A 21,343-nucleotide genomic window follows, 5' to 3' on the forward strand; every position below is an offset into this window, starting at 1 on the left:
ATATATGTGTGCATATATATAAACACATGTATATATTACATGACTTTAACTATATAAAAATAATACATAGAAAAAACAAGAAAATCACTGTGCTATCAAAAGTGGTTATCTCTGAGGGAGATTCTTTTGCTATCTAGATTCTTTATAATTTAGTGTATTTTCTAAGTAAATATCTTAACCAATTATGATTTTATACTAAAATTATATTGACTTTTAAACTAAAATTACATAAATTGCATAAAGAATTGTAGAATAATGAATTTTACCAAATCCATATATAGTTTTCATTTGTTAGAATAAAATGAATACCCTTCAACAATAGTTCTAATATTTTTATAAAGTAACTAGTGATCCTTTTGCACATTATCTTAGCATACTGTGACTCTCAGTCAGTCTTTTTTGCCTTTTAGTCTTTTCACCAAAAATTGTCATTTGGACTAGAAAAGACAAAAACAAATAAGTGGACAGTAAAATATAAGTCTTGTTACTATTCAGCCTCTGTAACCGAGGTTGCATTAAAGAGGTTTTTAATAATCTAAAATACTTATAGATCAGTTACTCATCTTTTACATGGATGCCATTAACAACCAATCAAACATGGGCTGTATTATCTTCTGTATCTGAAAACAGAGAGGAAGTTGTTAACTACATTTGAGATGACTATTTTACATTTAATAAATAAATTCTCCACAGTGCAAGGTATAAATTGATTTGTTAGATTTCCCTTTGGGGCAAAGTGTATTTGAAATATTGATGATTCTTAGCAATCATAATGTCCGAATCCAATGTACAGGAAAAAGAGTCACCATGAGATGCTTTATTAAGCAAACTCTGTAATATGTGTATAATTCTTTAGAATATGACAATAAAGACAAGATAGAATATTATTTTTTTCCTAATGCATGTGATAAATTAAACCTTATGGAATATGTTCATTTCTGCCTCTTTTTAAAATGATTTATGATCCTGAATTAAAAGTGTATGATTTTAAAGCCAAATTTTTTAGAAGTGATAGTTTCATGGCATATTTATCTTACGTAAATTTTCAAGTATTATAGGATTGACTCTTGCCTGCATACTTAAATATTTGCTTTAGAATCTATATTTATAATTGTAATAATTTATATTTATTCCTGAATTTATGGAATTTAAGATGTGCTCTATTGCAAGACACATAGTAATTTCTTATATGTTAACTTAAAAACATTCTTAGAACCAGTGAGCTACAGTTAAATTTTTATGCCAGTGGTCCTAGTGTTATTTAGAGATGTGGAAGAATGTGAGCTGACCAAAATTTAATTTTCATCAAAATGTTCTTTACCTGACTGAATGTGGCTTTCAGAGATTTCTTTTTAACATTGGCAATTGTAAAAGTATTATTTTTTCTTTTTAATGCATTTGTTTATGTCTTTTGTTTTCACTGAGGAGTCTAAACCTGATGGATTGGTGGCCGATTCATCAGCAGGTAACTTTACTTAAAGCAGATATTTTGTTTTTCTTTTTCATCTTTCTCATCCTTCTTTTTTACTTTTTTCTTTTTCTCTTATGCCTGCTATATGAATTTTATTTTGTGGTTAAGTTTTATGGCTCTAAAATAGTGAAGATACCAATAATATTCTAGGTTTACAGTGCTTGTTACCTATGAACTTTATAATTTAATCAATTTGCTAAAATCCTAGTGTTTTCTTAGTTCATTATACTCTGAAGTTACAAACTTCTGGAATATTACATCAATCAATATGGTTGTTTAATGAAAATTTAAATCTATTATCAAAGAATGATGTACTCTTTTTCTCTCAAAATAAAATGATGAAATTAGCATCTTTATAACTGACTATCACAGGAGGAATGCTCAATGAATAATCAAAATTATTTTTGAGGTTAATTTCCCTCTGAAATCACTTTTCTTTATGAGAATGAAGTATTAGGAATTGACTGGATATTTTAGTTGATTATTTTACTTAAGACCTTGATTGTTTTCCTTAAGCCGTTTCTCATTGCATTTCACATTGTTACAAATTTTATCAGAGAAGCAGAATATATTCCTTTGTAGTCAGTTGACAGACATAGGAAAATAACTATGAAATGTGAAATCAAAATAATTTTTAAACAAATATTTATAGATTATTTGGGTGTGATGCTAAATAGTTCTTTCATTTGTTTTACATGTATGCGAATTATTACTTTTGCCTTAAATGAAACAAATATGCTTAATCCTTAAAATACGAAGATACTCGTAATTGGTGGTAGGCATGTTAATTGTTTTTACTGCAATGATTTTAAGTACTTAGAATTTAGCAAATGTAATTAACCTTATATTTGAATACATGCTATACCTTTTTTGTAGAACTTCACTCTTTGGAACAGCAGTTAGAAGAAGCCCAAACAGAAAATTTTAATATTAAGCAAATGAAAGACTTATTTGAACAGAAAGCAGCACAACTTGCCACTGAAATTGCAGGTAATAACAATTTTTTAGCTAATACATCAATTTCATTTCCTTTTCGTCATTATATATCCTAGAAATAAGCATTGTATTTTAGTGATAAAGTATTTGTTATAGACTATTGTGGGGATTACTGTAATTTAGTAACAGAATCACTATATAAATTATTTTGTTTGTTGTCCCACTACTTTCTTCAAAGAACCGATTTTCTCTACAGAATTCTTCTTGAATTTTAGAGAAGATGAATTTTCTTTTGGGGTATCTTAAAGGTTAACAAGTAACATTTTGAAAATGTTAAATAACGTAGTTTAGATTTAACCTTTTGTTATATTATCAGTTACATATATTATTTTTTTTTAAACTACATACTTTTAGGTAAAATATATGTGATTAAATATATACTAAAATTCTATTTAGAAGAATATTTATATATACCAAAACATTTGATTATTTTAAGTTCATTATTTAATGTAATCAGAAGTATACTTTTATTATATATTTATGGTTATCTAAGGAATGTGAATTGAATTAAGTGATATATAGACATGCACTACAATGTACAGGAATTTATAAAACTGTTCTTCCCTAGATTTAATGTCATGAAACTAATATATACATATATATATACACATATATGTATATATATATGTGTATATATATATGTAACTATCTTTAATTAGATATAAAGTCAAAATATGATGAAGAAAGGAGTCTTCGAGAAGCTGCTGAACAAAAAGCGTCACATCTGGCAGAAGAATTAAACAAAGAGGCAACTATAATTCAAGATCTGAAGACTGAACTGGTAATTTACACACCATTTATTAGAATGTACCTTTATAATCTAAATTCAAAATGAAGTACCTGCTCTGATGAAAATTTTTAAAAGTATAGCTTCACTAAAATGGAGAAAATAAAAAATTCCCTATAGTTCTTCTACCACCTTCATATATTCTATATATGATTTTATAAATCAAATTGGAATTTTATGATACATAATTTATTACTTTAACATTTTTACTGTTTCTGTCTTAATATCATCTGTCTTTTTGTAGTTTCCATATTTGCATCTCTGATGTTGACCTTCCCTTGCTCTTTAGTTTTATAAATCCACCTACTTTCAGGATACTTTCATTTCAAATTCAATAAGTATAGAGACCATGGACACAGACAGTAGTGTGGTGGCCTGGGGTGGGGCGGGAACAAGTTGGAGGGGGACAATAGAGGGAAATGGGGGACATCTGTAATACCCTCAATAATAACAAATAAATTTAAAAAATTTAATAAATATAATCAGGTCATCATATTTCCTCCATAACTATTTCTGCCATTGGTACTGTACATCTTCAACACTCTCCTGAGGCTTAACAACCTTGGATCTGTTCTTGACTCCTTTCTGTTCTTTATTTAGCACTCAGTAAATATATGAATGAATAAATGAGCTACATTCAACCTGCAACAAACCCTAATTATGCTTACATCTGCTCCTTCTTCATTTTTATTACCAGCTTTTTAGGATAGAAAAGGAAGTAATATTAAGCATTTATCAAGTGATTGTTTTGACCAATGGGTGTAGTTTGTGAAGGAAAGGAAAGCAAATAAAGTACTAAGGATAATCGTGAATTTGTTATTTTGCACCTTGAGTGGTAATTCTCTCAAGTATGAAATAGAGTGGGAAGAGAAGAGGCTTGTTGTGGGGAAGAAATCAGTGTTTGATATTTGGAGTTCAGTAATTGATGTTAAAGATTGTTTTCATTTTGATTTCTTTGTAGTGGAACCATTTAAAATGTTCATTTTAATTTTTCACTGTAATTTTTAATTAACATGTGTTGTTGCTTCATAGCTTCAGAGACCCGGTATAGAAGATGTTGCTGTGCTAAAGAAAGAACTGGTCCAGGTTCAAACACTAATGGATAACATGACCTTGGAACGTGAGAGAGAATCTGAAAAACTCAAAGATGAGTGCAAAAAGTTACAGGCAGATTATGCTAACAAAGAGGTAATGAAGTTCAGTGTATTTAAATGTGATTGACATTAACTTATTTATACTGTTGAGAGAAGCTAGGATTTGAGATTTTTCTGAATGATCTATCAAAACAGTATTTGCCTTTCTTTCATTTGCTGAGTAATATTTGTATATAGTCAATATGGTCTGAGAGTCACTCTTTTGTCTTTGCTTTATGTAGCTAGACACTTAGAGAAGAATGTTTGCATAAAAATGTATTGTGTTATTTAAGAAATGATGTATGTTGTGCAGAGATGATATTTAAAGTTAAATGTGCTCCTGGCTAGTCAGTAAGTGGTAATTTAATTTATTTCAATTAGGTAGGCGTAAAGGAAGCATCTCTGAGAAGTGATCTACAACTCTTGCTAGATGGTGTAGGGGTTCATATTTCTTCGTAAGTCAGCCACTCCATTGAGCTGACATTTGTTTCCCTGTAATTTACATGCACTGGTTCCAGTTCTCCGCAGGAATTACACAGAATACATCCTTTTTCTTTTCCTCATGAGATATTAGAAAGTTGTTCATATTAACTCTGAGTTTTTTCTCTTCCAGGATAAACATTCTTAGTCCCTTCTATCATTTCTCACATGACATGACCTTGGCCTATAAATCCCTTATATAAATTATATCAGCATATGATAAGCTCTAGGATGTGTAATAAATATATTTGTATAAAAATAGTAGCCTTTATCCTTTTTACCGTATTATAGAGATATTGTTATGACTACTATATTTGTAGTTCTTAAGCTCCCTTTTGTGATATGGACCTGTTTTTTATATTTCCAGTTTAAAAAGTAAAGTTATAGTGACCTTTCAATTTGTATCTCTTAGAGTTGTTAAGCTAATGATCTAAAAGCCACTCTATTCATATTTAGTAATATATTAATGAGCTATGAAGTATAAATATCGATAATCCATGCCATCTTTTACTTCTTCCTGTGTCTTATTGGTGGAGGAATGGCGAAAGTTTATGGGTACAACATGCATAGGCATATGAGGCTTTATAATGCTTAACACTTCAAATTTTAATTTTATGAATTTCAGGGCCAGATTTCCCAAAAGTGATCTTTGTAGCTCAGTAACATAGTCCCACAAATTTTCCATCAATTTCAGGGGATTCATGAACTTATCAAAGACGGTTAAAAGCTCCTAATGTGTAATCAAGGAGAGGCTGAATTGAAGACATCTCATGAGGAAAATCTCATTTAGATGACACTAAAGTAGAAATACTTGAACCTGGATGAATCCAGTTATTTACTTCTGTACTTCAATAAGAATTACTTTTGATTAAATCTGCCTGCCTACTAATATTTCTCAAATTAAAAAAAATTATACTCTGTTTGATTAAAAATTCCCTTAATGTTAATTGAAATTTCAAAACAAATGCAATTGGGTGACGAAAATTGAGTCACAGTAATGGCAGTTTTAGAATATGTCTATTTTAAAGTGTAGTCCTCCCTCAACTTTTCCAGCTGAGAGTTATGGTGTTGTAGTTGTTATACAAGTAGAATTTGAACAAAGAGAAGAAAAAAAAAAATATATATATATATATATATTATATATATATGTATCTTACTTGCATTTTGGGAAAAGTATACGTGGGAAAATATTTTTGATCAAATATTTGTAATATTTGATTTAAGAATTACTCTAAGATTTTAAAGAATTTATATTTTTTATTCATGTAGATTAAAATATCTTTATATGTAATGAGAAGAGGTTCTTTCAAGTTTTCATAAAAAATGCCTGTGTTTTCAATTAAATTTTAAAATAAAGGGATTTATTCTTGCTGAATAATGGTGATTTAATATTTCATTATATTACTAATATCTGGATAATATTTACTCCCTTCTTAGGTAATTAATAGATATACAGTGATTGAGGCCTCAGGGGGGTTTTGAAATATTCAAAACAACTTTAGGAAATGGTAGTATAAGAGAGAAATATTATTATTAGAAACAAACACTTACTTTTGAGCACTACTAGTTTTGAATACTATCCTAGGCATTTTAAATGTGTAGTCCCATTTGTTTCTTTTAACCCTGTGAGTTAAGTACTATTTTAAGTTTGTTTTATATGTAGGAATCTGAGGCTCAATGAAGTTACAAGACCTCTTCAAGGCACCTAATATTAAGAAGCTAGTATTAGAACTCAGGTCTTATCCAAATCCTGTGATCTTCCTGTATCATGTTATCTTCCATTTTAGGTGATCTGATGATTTACCTTAAAAGTAAATTTGTGCTGTTACTCTTGACCTAATACTTGTTATAACTTTTGTATTTTGTCATATTGTTTGTTGTAATATTTATATTGAGTATAGCTTAAAATTACTTTTGAGTTGTGTCTCATACCATTTTAATGTGAAAAAATTTACTGTCTAAATACTCCATCTCATTTATTTGTTTATAACTGCATTTGTTTTTAGCTTCTGCTTACTCTTTAAATAAATGACATGTATTTTATTAATTTACTGACATTCAATTCTATTTATTCTCAGTTAAGTGTGTTGGTAAATTATAGGACTTAAAGAACTTAATAGAAAAAAAAATTATTTTATGTATTAACTATTTTACTGAACCTAAAAATTAGTGTGAGAAACAAAACATATTTAAAGGAAATAAAGAAGCTAAAAAATGCAATGGTTTATTTGGTATTCCTGGTTGAGGCTAAAGATATATAATGTGATGTGCATCGTTAAGTATGTCCTTATGTTTCATTACTTTCATTAAATGTATACCTTATGAATTCATTGACAGTTTTAGGGGGGTCTAGATATTTTAGATGGCATTTTCATAGCTCATTCTAAAAAGTTTGAAAGTGCTTTATAAATACTAGTTAGCTGTTTTATAGATCAGAAATTGAGGATTTAAAGCTTTAAATTGTGTTATTTCTAAAGACCTACATTATTGAAAATGCTGAAGTTGTAATCAACTTACATTTAGTGTGGTTTTTAATGGAAATTATTTTTTAAGAATTGTATTCGTATTCCAAATAAACTCATTTCAATTTTAGTTTTAAAAGCTAAAATGTTGATAAAGATATGAAATAAGAGTGATTATATTCAGCATATTTATTTAAATATCTTTTAAAAGTATGCTAATATAAGAGATCAGATTTAGCAGTATGTTTTGACATTTTTATTGTGTTCAATGTGTACTTTTGTCAGTCTTGTTTTCCATCTTTCATCCATCATTTTATTATTATTTTTTCTGCTTTCTAATGGAGATGCTTAAACTTGAGGTAATGTGTTTTTGGAAGGCTTTTAATATTAGTAATACTTTTAATATAGTACCTTTATCGACATATGGCAATTTTGTGTTTTAAGGCAATTTCAGAACCTCAAAGATATGCTGATTTTTGTTTTTATTAACCATGCAAATTTTTAGCCGTATTCCATTGATTATTTACTAAGTAACTGTAGTAGACTACTAGGACAATAATTATAATTCTAAACTACTAGCAGGATGTTTGCTTGAAATATATTTGCTTAATTATTTTGTAATTTAAAGTTTGTTAGTAAAAGTTCAATGTTGAATTCAATAACATGGCTTCAAAGAATGCGAACTATTTCTAGAATCTGATATACTGTTTCTATGGGAACAAATATCTGTTAACTCATTGGATATAGAGTCAGTCATTCTTTTTTTTAAATGTGTTTTTATTGATTTTAGAAAGTGAGGGAGAGGGGAGAGAGACAGAAACATCAATAAGAGATAAATGTCAACATCCATCTGCTGCCTCCTGCACACCCCATGCTGGGATCGAGCCCGAAACTCAGGGATGTACCTTGACTGGGAATCGAACCAGTGGCCTCTTGGTGCGTGGGTTGATGCTCAACCATTGAGCAACACTGGCCGGGCAGAGTCATTCTTTTAGCCAGTATTTTTTTTTTTAAATATATCTTTATTGATTTCAGAGATAGTACAGGAGAGGGGGAGAGAGAGATAGAAATATCAATGATGAGAGAGTCATTGATGGAGCCCATAACCCGGGCATGTGCCCTGATCGGGAATCGAACCCCCAATTGCCTGGATCCTAGGTCGACGTTCAACCGCTGAGCCACGCCCGGCCGGGCTTAGTCAGTATTTTTTGAATGCCTAAGTGTTAGCAGTTAGGAGAAGGGATATAACAGTGAGTAAAACAGAGGGGCTGATCTCATAAAGCTTATATTTCTTTGTTGAAGCCAAACAATATAGCATAAGTAACAAATCATGATAGAAAGTCAGTTCATGCTAAGTTCTATAAAGACAAAGTGTGGAGCTGACGATAGTGTGGGGAAATTTTAGACAGAATGATCAGGAAGGTCTCCTCAAGGAGCATATGTGTGAGAAGAAGGAAGTAAGTAGGAATCAGGGTGAAGAATTGGGAGCACGAAGAGGCAGTGCAAGTACTAAGGCCTTCATGGCACAGGTGAACTTGGCATGTTAAATAGGGAGGAAAGGTCGTGGCCGGATGGCTTAGTTGGTTGGAGCATTGTCTCATACACCAAAAAGGTTGTGGGTTCGATTCCCAGTTTCAGGTTCAATTCAAGGTCAGGGCATGTACAGGAGACAACCGATCCATGATTCTCTCCCCCGCTCTCCCTTCCCTCTAAAATCAATAATTACATACTGGGGTGAGGATAAAAAAATAAAAATAGGGAGGAAAGGTAGTGAGGCTAGAGCAGAGAGCCTTCGTTGTTTGAATTTCATCATAGTGATATCTGAACAAGGAATTTATTTATTTTGAAATTTTGTCTTTTAATTTTTATTTTTCCCCCAAATATAAACATTATACTTGATCATTGTAAAAAATTTGTAAAAAGAGAAAGCAAAAGTTTCTGAAATTCACTGCCCTCTTCCGCCTTCCCCATTATTAAAGTGCACCTTTTGGTATATACTGTTCCCAGATCTTTCTTTTTTTCCCCTTGAGTAAATTAAAAAATTTAAATGCTTGCTTTTTTTATTTTTAAAAATTCTGGATCTAAAAAAGATACATATTTTGTGTACAAATGGTAAGTGATACACCTAATGTTCAGTTCTTTAGGTGTTAACATTATAAAGTCATTTATAAGAACATGTCTAAAAACTATGATATTTTTGGATATATTTTCTTTACATTTTTTTTGTTTAGTTTTTTCTACATTTTGGAATTTATCAGCAAGATAGTTACTTGAGAGATGTTACACTTGGCTTACATCTTATAAACTTTAATGTGGGATCATGGTGTTTTAATGAAATATACTCATAATTTGCATTTTAATATATACTATTATTTATTTCTGTTACGTACCAGACCCTCTGCTAAATCTTTTGATAAGATATTAAGAAGTGGGGATTTAAACATGATAATTTATTTTCTTTTATGATAAGTTGGCATTTGTCCAATATGATTAAAAAATAGTAATTTAGCCCTGGCCAGGTTGCTAGTTGGTTGGAGCATCATCCTGTTTCAGATTCATCATCCTGTTTCAATTCTGGGTCAGGGCACATACCTAGGTTTCACGTTTGATGGGCGGCAACCCATCCATCTCTCTTACTCACATCGATGTTTCTCTCTTTCTCTTCCTCCCTCTTTAAAAATCAATAAAAACATATCCTTGGGTTAGGATTAAAAAAAAATACAACTTAGTAATTAATGTAGCTGAATTTTTCCTAATATTTCTATTAACATCCTTAATGTTTCTAACAGAAAATGAATCTGAGATTCCAACTTATTAGAAATAGCAATTTGAAATAAACTCCCAATACCTATAGCCATGTCAAGGCTACATGACCTATTTATGATAGAAGTTATTGGGATATATGACTAACTTGAACACAGTTACAAATACATGAATAATTAAACATGTCCTTCTTTGAAATATATATATATATGTGTGTGTGTATAATATATATACATATGTATACATATACATATATATACATAATTAGTTATATATTATGTTGAAACACCCTGTATAAGGTGTAACTATAAAGTAACGTGGCAAATTGCCTTTCAGTGTGTCACAATTGGTTTGTTTACAGTGAACTTTACATGAATGTTTTCCTTAAAAGGTCAGGCCATAAACATATCTCAGACATGCTGCCATTTCTAAAAAACATTTTTGAAACTTCTTTGAATTGATTTTAAATCAGTTTGGAAAAACACTCAAAAAACTAGTTTCGCCCTAGCCAGTTTGCTCAGTGGTTAGAGCATTGGCCCGTGGACTGAAGGGTCCCGGGTTTGATTCCGTCCAAGGGCACATACCTCGGTTGCAGGTTCAATCCCCGGCTGCTGGTTGGTGTGTGAGCGGGAGGCAACGAATTGATGTGTCTCTCTCACATCCATGTTTCTCTCTCTCTCTCCCCCTTCTACTCTTTCTGAAAAGCAATGGGAAAAATAACCTTGGGTGAGGATTAAAAAAAAAAAAAAAAAAGTTTAAAAAACAAAAAAACTGGTTTCATTAATTTATGGTTATTAAAGTAAACTAAAATAAAAGAAGCCTATGTTTGATCATTGAGTTCAATCACTTACCTCATTTACTAGGTGGTTTCTAAAACTTAAAACCAAAGCCACTGTAAATGGCTGAAGATATACCACCAATGAGAATCCTTAAAAAAAAAACAAAGTGCCATACATTCTGGAAGGGTTTCCAGAAGAGGAGTAGTAAAAGATGTCTTGGCAATTTTGTCACAATAAAGTAGTAGCCTTCTAACTTTTCTTCCTTGAAGATGAAAGTACTTATTTATAATCTATGATGTAGGCAACTGCTGATGTATTTAGTATGAAAAAAATTTATTTATTTATTTATTTTAATTTTTATTTTTTTGAAAAAAAAGTTAAAGTTTATCTTATTTGTGTTATAAAGTTTATATATGAATAAAGAATATAGACAGTGAAAATTGTAATTTTAGGAATGTAAAAAGTAAAAAGGAAATCCAATAAGCAATATTAGAAACACAAAGTTCTTTTGTTAAAGTCACTTACAGCAAACCATACTTAAAAAACAGTTCTTAGTCTTTCTCTCTAAAGGGAAAGCTTTAATGGTTAAAATATTCATGTATAAGAAGTTTATATTATTTTTAAATAATCAAACCATTGTTTTAAAAATAGAAATTAATTTTCATGAATAAATGCAAAATGTATTAAAGCATATTCATGTTCAGCTCTTTACATGATCATAGAGTGATCTGGCTTAATGAAACTATATATAACTTCCATTTGATAACTTCTTTGGACAGTTACTTTCCATTACAGTCAAAAAAAGTGATTCACCACCTTTCAAGGTGATTCTTTGTTGTATGTTTGCATTTAACATGCTTTTAAAAGAAAAGGCTATGTTATAGAAATTGGGAGAAAATGTAGGCTTAACTTGCATAACTTCTTTAAATTCAGGAGTATTAATATACAGTTTCAAAGTCATTAAGTTCAAGTTTGTAGTTTGATGCTTACTTCAGATGCATAAAGTAGGATGTCAACTTTTCATTTCATGTATTATTAAATAAATGAAGTGCGTTCTGGATAAATTTTTAAAATTATTTTTAGGGAAATTAGATGTGGGCTAGCAGTAGGATGGTAGGATAAAGAACCAATTGAAACTTCTAAGGATTATTTCACTTTTACATCAACAACGACAAAAATCTATGTAATCTTAAAACCTTTGTTCCATTTCAGTTTGATCTATTTCTTTTTTAGGCCACAATAAGCCAGCTAAGGAGTGAACTTGCCAAAGGCCCCCAGGAAGTTGCTGTGTATGTGCAAGAACTACAAAAACTTAAAAGTTCTATTAATGAATTAACACAAAAAAATCAGGTGAGAATTTTAAAACTACATATAGTTGTGAATTGATTTTATATATCTTAAATATTAATCTTGTGTATGTTATATGTGGGCACAGTACAATGTGACATATTCTGTTTTTTCTTTTCTTTAGTGTTAGATATATTCATTGTTATGCAGCCAATCTCCAGCACTCATCATCTTGCAAAACTGAAACTCTATTCTAATTAAACAACTCCTCATTCATTGCCATTCCCTGCATCACCATTCTTTTTATATCTATGAATTTACAATTTTAAGTAACTGATAAGTGCAATCATACAGTATTTGTGCTTTTGTGTCTGACTTATTTCACATAGCATAATGTCCTCAAGGTTCATCTATGTTGTAACATGTGTCAGAATTTCCTTCTTTTTCAAAGACTAAATAATATTCTATTACATGTATATGTCATATTATCTTTTCATCTGTTGATGGATACTTGGATTGCTACAATCTTTTGGTATTGTGAATAGTACTGCTATGAACATGGGTATACAAATATCTGTTTAAGACTCTGCTTCTAATTATTTTGGTTATATACACAGAAGCAGAATTGCTGGATTATATGGTAATTCTGTTTTCAGTATTTAGAGGAAGTCACCATAAACAGTGCATAACAATTCTCGTAAGTAGTGCGCAAGGATTCCAGAATTTCTCCACAGTTTTGCCACCTTATTTCTCCCTCTCTCTCTCTGTTTATAGTCATCATCCTAATGAGTGTAAGGTGGTAATTCATCATGGTTAATTAGCATTTCCGTAATGGTTAGGATGTTGAGCATCTTTTGATGTGCATTTTGGCCATATAGTAATGTTAATTGGGGTGTTGTTGTTGTTGTTGTAGTAGAGTTGTAGAAGTTCTTTATATGTTTTGGATATTAACCCCTTATCAGATACATGATTTGCAAATATTTTCTCTCATTTCTTAGGTTGCCTTTTCACTCTGTTGTATCTTTTTGTTAAAGAAAAACATTCCTCCTGTATATCTCCTTTATTCTTAATAAACACTTTGACATCAGATGTGTGGGTGCTCCACACATCAGCAGGTCTGCGACACAGGCTGGGTGTCCTACGGTTTACCTCAATTCTGAAACTCCTTACATGGAGATAGTATCAGATCCAACACATTAAGGGTGGAGTCCCACAGGACTGTGACACCCCCCTTCAGATGTCAATTGGAAGTTTAGCTTGTTGTCTATAATTCTGACCAACTGGCTATAAATGGAGGGTTTCCACAGCTCCCTCCTGGGGTTCAACTAATTTTTCAGAGTGACTTACAGAAGTTAGGACACATTGTACTTACTACGTTTCTGGTTTATTATAAAGGACTATAACTCTAGAACAGCCAGATGGAAGAGATGCACAGGGCAAGGTTTGTAGGAAAGGATACAGAGCTTTTAATGTCTCTCTTTTCTCTCCACATGTTCACTAACCCAGAATCTCTCCAAACCCTGTCCTTTTAGGTTTTTATGAAGGCTTTATTACATAGGCATGATTGATTAAATCATTGGCCTTTTGTGATTAATTTAGCCTCCAGCCCTTCTACTCAACCTGGAATTGGAGGGTGGCTGGAAATTTTAACCCTTTAATTATAGTTGGTTTCCCTGCCAACCCCTCCCCTATCCTTAGGGGCTTTCTAAAAAAAATCACTTCGTTACCATAAACTTACAGGTGGTGGAAAGGCGTTTGTTGTGAATAACAAAAGATCTTTATAGTTTTATTGTTCTTGTCACAAAGAAAATTCCATGGGTTTCAGGAGTCTGTTCCTGAAATGGGGATGAAAACGAAATATATATTTCTTATTATAAACCAAAATATCATACCTTTGATGCAGTTCTTCTATTTTTACTTTTGTTGCCGGTGCTTTTGGTTTCATATCCAAGAAATCATTGCCAAATCTAGTGTTACCAAGCTTTGTTGTGACTACCACAGCTTTTAATAAGTTTTGAAATCAGGAAGTGTGTGAGACCTCCAATTTTGTTCTTTATTTTGTATTTTGTAATGTTAATGTTTTCTGCCTTGTTTCTTTATAGATGAACAACAGATAACATTTAGTTTAGGGGCAGGGCAGGTAATAATATTCATTCCTTTTCCCCATTTCTTTACTGTTTTAGTGATGGTGGAGTAGTGTTATTAAACCCTTCTATTCAAAGGTATGGTGAATTTATTGGCTTTACTGTTAACTTAGAGCTAATGTTTTGGTGAAATATAACAAGAGGAAAATCAAGAATGAAAAGAACGTGGTAGAAAGGAAAAAAAGAGAATTGACTCTATTAAAGAAGCTATAGGCCTGAGTCTACAGGACCCAAGCAGGGCTGTTGAGGTCAGCACACTGTGGACATCATTCATTTATAGGATCTCCAGGAGTAGGAGCTGACTCAGTTGCATGTAGCACACATAATTGGCTGTAAATATTAAGTCTGTTGCCAACAGCCGGGGGAACTAATTTCGAAGTGGATCCTCCAACTCATGTCTAGGCTTCAGAGACTGCAGCTTTGACCTGCAGTTTACTATAACCTCATGAGAGACCCTGAAGTGGAACCACTCAGCTAAGGTTCTTCTCCTGACTCTCAAAAGCTGTGTGGATTTCTGACTCTCAGAAGCTGTGGGAAATAATAGATATAATTTTAAGTTGCTAAGTTTTGTGGTAATTTGTTGCTTGTGCCTTGGCCAACAGTTCTCAGGTTTCTTGATCTGAGTGTTATGCATAGAAGTGAAGTTTTTGGGTGCTGCTAGGAAAAGAATTTCCTCAGGTGCCCCACAGGAGAATGGGGTTTTGTGGAAAGCTTTATTGATGATAAAAAATTAAGGGGGTTCCCCTCTAAGGTCCCGTCTCTGTTTTGCAATGGAAGAAGTCCAATTTTGTCTTCAGCAGGGCCAGAATTAAGGCCATTGCCCAGAATTTCTGTTCTTTATTAAAGTCCAGTCCAGCATCCTGTGTGTGGAGTCTGCATGGCCACTGGCCATGAAGCTGCTTAAGGCCACATGGCTATGGAGAGAGAACAGGTGAGCGCACTAGTGAGTGTGGGTCATGGAACAGGGAGAACAAAGGCGAGGAAGAGCAAGGTTGTGGGAACTCTTTAGGGATTTTAACCAGGAGCTTCGTTGAACTAACCAACCAACCTTTTAAGATTTCATGTGCTTCTGATGGGGTTCGCCCCCCACAGCCAATGCATTGTTCCCCAGGCTAGACTGACAGGCAAGAACCTTCCCTACCTTACCCCAACTTCACTGTACATGCGCCTATCTCCCCCTTTGTTTGATCCCTTCCCCCATTGATCTGGAGGAATGACCAGTGGTTCCCTGGGGAGTGTGCAGCTGTATCTTCCTGTTGAAGCTGCCCAGATGACCATGCTTATAATGTCTGCCCTGCCCTTTGCTCTCTTCCTATTATTAATATTAATAAACTAGCTAATTATGATGATAACATCAGCACTGCTTTACATTCTCAAAGTTGTTATGAACCTCAAAGAACTTTTATTTTTCTAGTTTATATATATGGATACTTATTAGAAATTAAAATATAAACTTTAAAAACATTAGCAATTAAATAATTAACATAAATACTATTTCTTATGAAAAATGACTGTTTTTTCCCAAAACGAAGAATATTGGTGGTGGTTTATATTTTTGCAAACCTCTTAAATGTTTAGCTTACTACAGGACAGGTGGACTCTCTGTTGGCTTTTACATTTTATATGTTATAATATGGTTGAAGTATATGAACAAAAATTCAGTCTCACACAGATATGTAGTTGGAAAAAGTAGGGATAACTTAATAACCTTTTAAGATAATTGTAGCTATTTTAATTTGATACTATACTGTAACTAGAGAAGTTATAGTTTCTCAAAAATTACAGTGTAGAATCTGAAACCATATCAATGCAGTTTTTGTACTTTGTACCATTAAAATTCATTCCTCTATCTTGCCTTTTGAGTCTTATCTTTCCTGTGCATGATTTTGTAATATTGTGTTACAAATGTGGAAAATATTGGTTCACTGACATATGAAAATCTCTCAAGTACTGACACAGTTCATTGTACCGTATAAAAATAATCACATTTGTCAGTATCACCATCAATCTCAGAATAGGCTTTAAGTATGAAAAAGTGTCAAGCTCATGGTGGTGGATACAAGTTTTCCAAAATTCTAAGCTTCATTTGCAAGCTTTAATTTTATCATTGGCAGCAAATACTATCAGTTCTATTCTTTGAAGTGACAGGTCCTCTTTTCTCTTTTTCCTCAAGTCTGAATAATCACAGTTTGTCTCTCATTCTTTCCAGTAAAAATGGTGTTTCATTAAAAAAAAACACACAAAAAAGCCAACTAGCTCAGTGTATAATTTAAACACAAAAAATGCTTTTTCATGTGATAATTATATTTTTCTTTGGAACACAGCAGAAGTAATCCATATGTACTTCCATTTTAACACAGTTTTATTTCCTTTCCTATTACAAATATTACAACTATAGATATTCACATATAAATCTCATGCATTTTTGCAAGAATTTCTCCGTTATATATTCCCAAGTGAATTTTTCCTGGAGAGTGTCAGTGTAGCTTCCATTCAATCTGCTGCCATCTTGAAATCCACTACCAAGAAATGCAAATTTAAAACATAGTGAAATACTGCCATACTCTATTAGAATGGCTAAAATTTAAAAGACTGACATAATAAGTATTGGCAGGTATATTAGCTTCCTAGTGTTCCCACAACAAAGTACTACAAATTAGGTGGCTTAAACAACAGAAGTTTCTTGGTTCATAGTTTTGGAGGTTAGAAGTCCAAAATCAGTGTTAGAAGGGTTTGCTCCTTGTAAGGGCTGTGAATGAGAACTCTGTTCCATGCCTGTCTCTTAGCATCTGGTGGTTTACTGGATGTCTTTGTCATTCCTTGGCTTGTAGATGCATCACCCCAATCTCTGCCTTCACCTGCACATGGTGTTGTCCACTTTGTCATGTCTCCCAACTGAATTTTTTTGTAGGCTGTACACATGCTCAAATTTACTAGGTGACCCCAAACTATTTTCCAAAGTAATTATACCAGTTCACCAGGGTTGGCAGTCTGCCTCTTAGAAAATGACCAGGATGTGTACATGCAGTGGATGCTTATGCTCAGCGTAATTTCTTACGTATTTTTGAAACAAGCTATTAATAAAGGACATGTTTGATATTGATAGCCTGAGGTATATGGTCAAATAATGCAGCACAGATTGTGTGTGTATGTGTGTGTGTGTGTGTATGTGTGTGTGTGTATTCACACACATTGTTAAAGTACTATGGCTATTTTATAAATACGTGGAATCAAGATGGTTTAGTATAGTAAAATTAGAATATTTTTGATTAGGGAATAGGATATTATACTAATCTTAATAATACTTGTGCAAGACTTCACAATTTTTTCCCCCCTCAAGGTATTTTCCTCTTTAGGATTTTCCCTACAGTTAGAGCAAGCTCAGAGGTGCATTTTCCTTTACTTATGGTCCTTGCTATCTGCCTATCCCACTCCTCCTCACTCCATGTCCTTGGGAAACCATAATTGTTGACAGCAGTGATATCCCATTGTTTTGAATTTGGAAATCTCTATTCAGTATATGGTCTCTTGAAGGCTATTACATAAAATGCCTTGGGAAGTTTTTATGGATCATAAGCAACATCCAGGTGGGTAGGTTACACTATAATGTATAATGAATAGGAAATTGCTTTTGTGCTAATGTCAAGATTTTCAGCATTAAACCAGTGTTTTGTAATTACTGGTTTTGAAAACTTAAAAACAAAAGGGGAATATTGAAGAAACTTCTTTTTTAGTTTTTAATAAGAATTATATTTTGACATTTAAACAAAATTCTGCAGCTCAATTTTAATTAACTATTTCCATTTAAATTTTGAGCAAATCCTATGCTTATTTAAAGCTATCAATATAATATAGGTCATTGAAAGAGACTGAGTTATTTTTTGAGTCTCATCTCTCATCCCTTTACCATCCTTCATTGCTCTCCTCTTTCTAACAGTCCCAGTATTAAGGGGCTTATAGGCCAAGCGGGAGCCAGATGTGGCAAGTAGTTATATTGCTTGTATTACCACTTTGTTGCAAAGTGGCATATTGATATGAACAGTATAGTACAGTGGTCAAAGGCATGTTTAAATCTCACCTTTGCTACTGACTGGCTGTGACACTCAACCTCTCAAAGTTTTTCCTCTTCTGCTAAGTACTGTTATACCCATTTACCTCTTAGGGTTGATAGGAGTATTAAAAAAAAATTAATAGTGCTTAGACCAGTTTCTGACATTTACTAAACACCTCAGTGAGTGTTCATTTTTGTTTTTACTTGGTAAGTGTTGTGTACAGGATTGGGTCAGGACCAAGGCGGGAGTTTTCCTAACTTACTGCCTAGTAACTCAGGAAAGGCTTTTGTAGAAGACATAATGGTTTAGATTAGTCTTTAAGGGTTCTAAAGAGCATTTTACATGGCAGAGGGGTTAATGACATTATTTTGAGAACTAGATACACAGGAGGCATGGGTATATGCAAGAGCACAAAATACGAGATGTTGGACAGCTACAAGCAGGTCATTTAGTTCTTTCTCTTCAAGCTATTTTGAGGAACAAATAAGATGAGACCCCTGAAACCACTCTGTAAGCTATCAAGCATTAAAAAATGCTTTTTTTTTTTTCCATTCATTCTTATTCCCGGGCAAGTAACAAGTGAATAATGGAGCCCAATACAGGGAAAGTGACTCTGTAAAAAAATATGTTGAGAGAACAGTTGGTGAAAAAAATCAAGAGAGGACTGAACATTTGGAAGAATTTTGCTTAACCAAATGATAATTATGTTATGAGCTAGGCTAAACATTCATTCTATAATTTAAACTTAAATAGGATATATTTTGGGGAGCACAATTTGACTCATTGAGTGTGTAAATTGTATTGTGAAAAATTTATTGGACTTAGAATCATAATATGTGACTCTGCCACTTGGCCAAGTCATGTTGGGTTCTTTCCACTGTAGCCTCCTTGTCTGTAGAATGGGGATAATTATGTCTATCTCATATTTTGTTCTAAGGACTAATATGGATAAATGCAAGGGCAATTACTATTCCCTTTAATGGATTCTACTGTACTTAAAAAAGCAATCTTCAAACACCATGTATGTATTCACTGTACTCTTTTGCTTCAGATTCTATGGGAAGACCATAATAAACAGTCAGTGGTGGTTATGTATTTTTCTTCTTAAAGAATGAAGATGCCTGAGGGGTCATTTATTTATCAAACTGTTGGGATTACTTGGTCACTTTATAAGTAGGCCTGTGGGGAAGGAGACTGATTTATTACCAGCCTTAATTTCTGTATCATGTTTTAAAATTATATCTGCCCAAGTTCTCAGTATTTGTGAGCATGGTTGCATTCATGAATTCAGTAACTTAGAATTTTCTTTAAAAAGATACAACACATTCATAGATCAATAAATAGATTTAACTTAGACTATAAATTCTAAAATAAATGTTATTTTCTTAAAAGAGAAAATCTAAAATTATGTCAAGAAAGATTTGCAGTTACTAACTATAAGACAAAGAAATTTTTATAAAAAGAGAATTTTTCTAATATATAGTTTAACCTGAAAGCATTATTTTTTTCTCTAGTCTTTTGGTTCTTCTACCTCTTATTTCTATTTCTGTTCATTGGTCAAAGAATACATTTCTTGGCTAATTTTGTTGTGAACTTCTAGTTGCTCTACTTACCCCTAAGGTTTCTCCCATCTTGTCTCTCATATATGCTTCTGTCATCTTTCTGGACACTGCTTTTTTCTATAATATATATAATATATTCCTATTTCTATAATATATATAATATATTCCTATTTCACAATTTACATTAATGCACTTTTTCTCAGATAAGTTACTGCTGCCTTTCCCTCTTTGGTGCCTAGATTTATTACTCCCCTTGAGGTAATAGTGTTTCCCCACATGCAACTTGTTTGTCTGTTCCATTCTGTCTTTTTATATGTTTGTATAGAGCAGATGGCATGAGTCATGTACACCTATTACTTAACTCCTCTCACCACTTTACTAAGCTCAAACTTTATTTTTAGGTGATCTGAACTTACTAGTTAGCTCCACCTAACTTTCCTCATTTTATTTTAAAAAAAACTATGCGCTTAAGAAATTTGACACAGCTTTTGTTAATCCATTTTTGCTTGCACATTATGTTTTAACTTTCTAAGAAAATTATTTTTTTAATGTATGTGTTTCATTTAGATTAGGCCAGAGGCTTTGATTGTCCCCTTCCATTTCTTTCTGTATTATTCCCTTCTAGCACACTGAATATAAAAACTGAGTAAAATAAATGTCCATGGATCGACTATCCAAGTGCTTATAGTGGCCTCTTAATGTGTTGATTTAAATTGATGTAAATTGATTTAAATTGATGTAAATTGTTGACTGACATTTGATTAGTCTTGATTCATATCTTTGATTAGTGGTATAATTTTTACATTTTGTATTTGATAGCATAAAATAAAATAACAATATAAAGCAGGGGATATTTTTAAATCACTATTTTTATATACTTAGAGAGATATTTGAATTAGTCTTAAACTTGTGACTCTCAAAAATGGTCCTTATCGAGAACAAAAATAAGGAATGAGTAGGATCAGGCATACTAGAGAAGTGAATGGTATTGTTATGCTAAAACACTTATCAACTATGAAATTGCAAAGCCAGAAATCAGAATTGCCATAGCATATTGTTATTCAAGATAATTTTTGATGCTAGAAAGGTAGTTTTAATTTTTAACTCAAATGGGAGAATATAAATATTCTTATCCTAAATAATCTAGTAGATTTTAGGGTTTTCATTTCATGTCAAAGTTTGTTTGGTAATTCTTTTTTTTTTTTTTTTTTTTTAACGACAAGAGTTTAATTTAAGCAAGAATCTTTTGTAAGTTTTTTTATTTTTTTATTATTGTTTAAAATATTACAGATGTCCCCTTTTCTCCCCAATGACCCGTTCCACCCCGTTCCTTCCCCCTCCCCAGTCCCTCTCCCCACCATTGTCCATGTCCTTGGGTTGTGTATATATGCACATAAATTCTTTGGTTACTCTCTCCCCCTCCACCC

At 32.3% G+C, this 21,343-nt stretch overlaps 1 protein-coding gene across 2 annotated transcripts in view; it reads left to right on the forward strand.

Annotated features, from left to right (window-relative positions):
• Positions 1-21,343, forward strand: part of EEA1 (early endosome antigen 1) — a 131,770-nt gene that overhangs the window by 48,383 nt on the left and 62,044 nt on the right. For both annotated transcript variants that reach the window (XM_087814497.1, XM_087814498.1), the window contains 5 exons: positions 1,426-1,465; positions 2,348-2,461; positions 3,127-3,248; positions 4,287-4,442; positions 12,105-12,221. In XM_087814497.1, the coding sequence (XP_087670623.1) occupies positions 1,426-1,465; positions 2,348-2,461; positions 3,127-3,248; positions 4,287-4,442; positions 12,105-12,221 (549 nt within the window). The remainder of the gene's footprint in view (positions 1-1,425; positions 1,466-2,347; positions 2,462-3,126; positions 3,249-4,286; positions 4,443-12,104; positions 12,222-21,343) is intronic.

Source organism: Miniopterus natalensis, chromosome 2 (assembly GCF_054644295.1).
Source record: "Miniopterus natalensis isolate mMinNat1 chromosome 2, mMinNat1.hap1, whole genome shotgun sequence".
Classification (NCBI taxonomy): Eukaryota; Metazoa; Chordata; class Mammalia; order Chiroptera; family Miniopteridae; genus Miniopterus; species Miniopterus natalensis.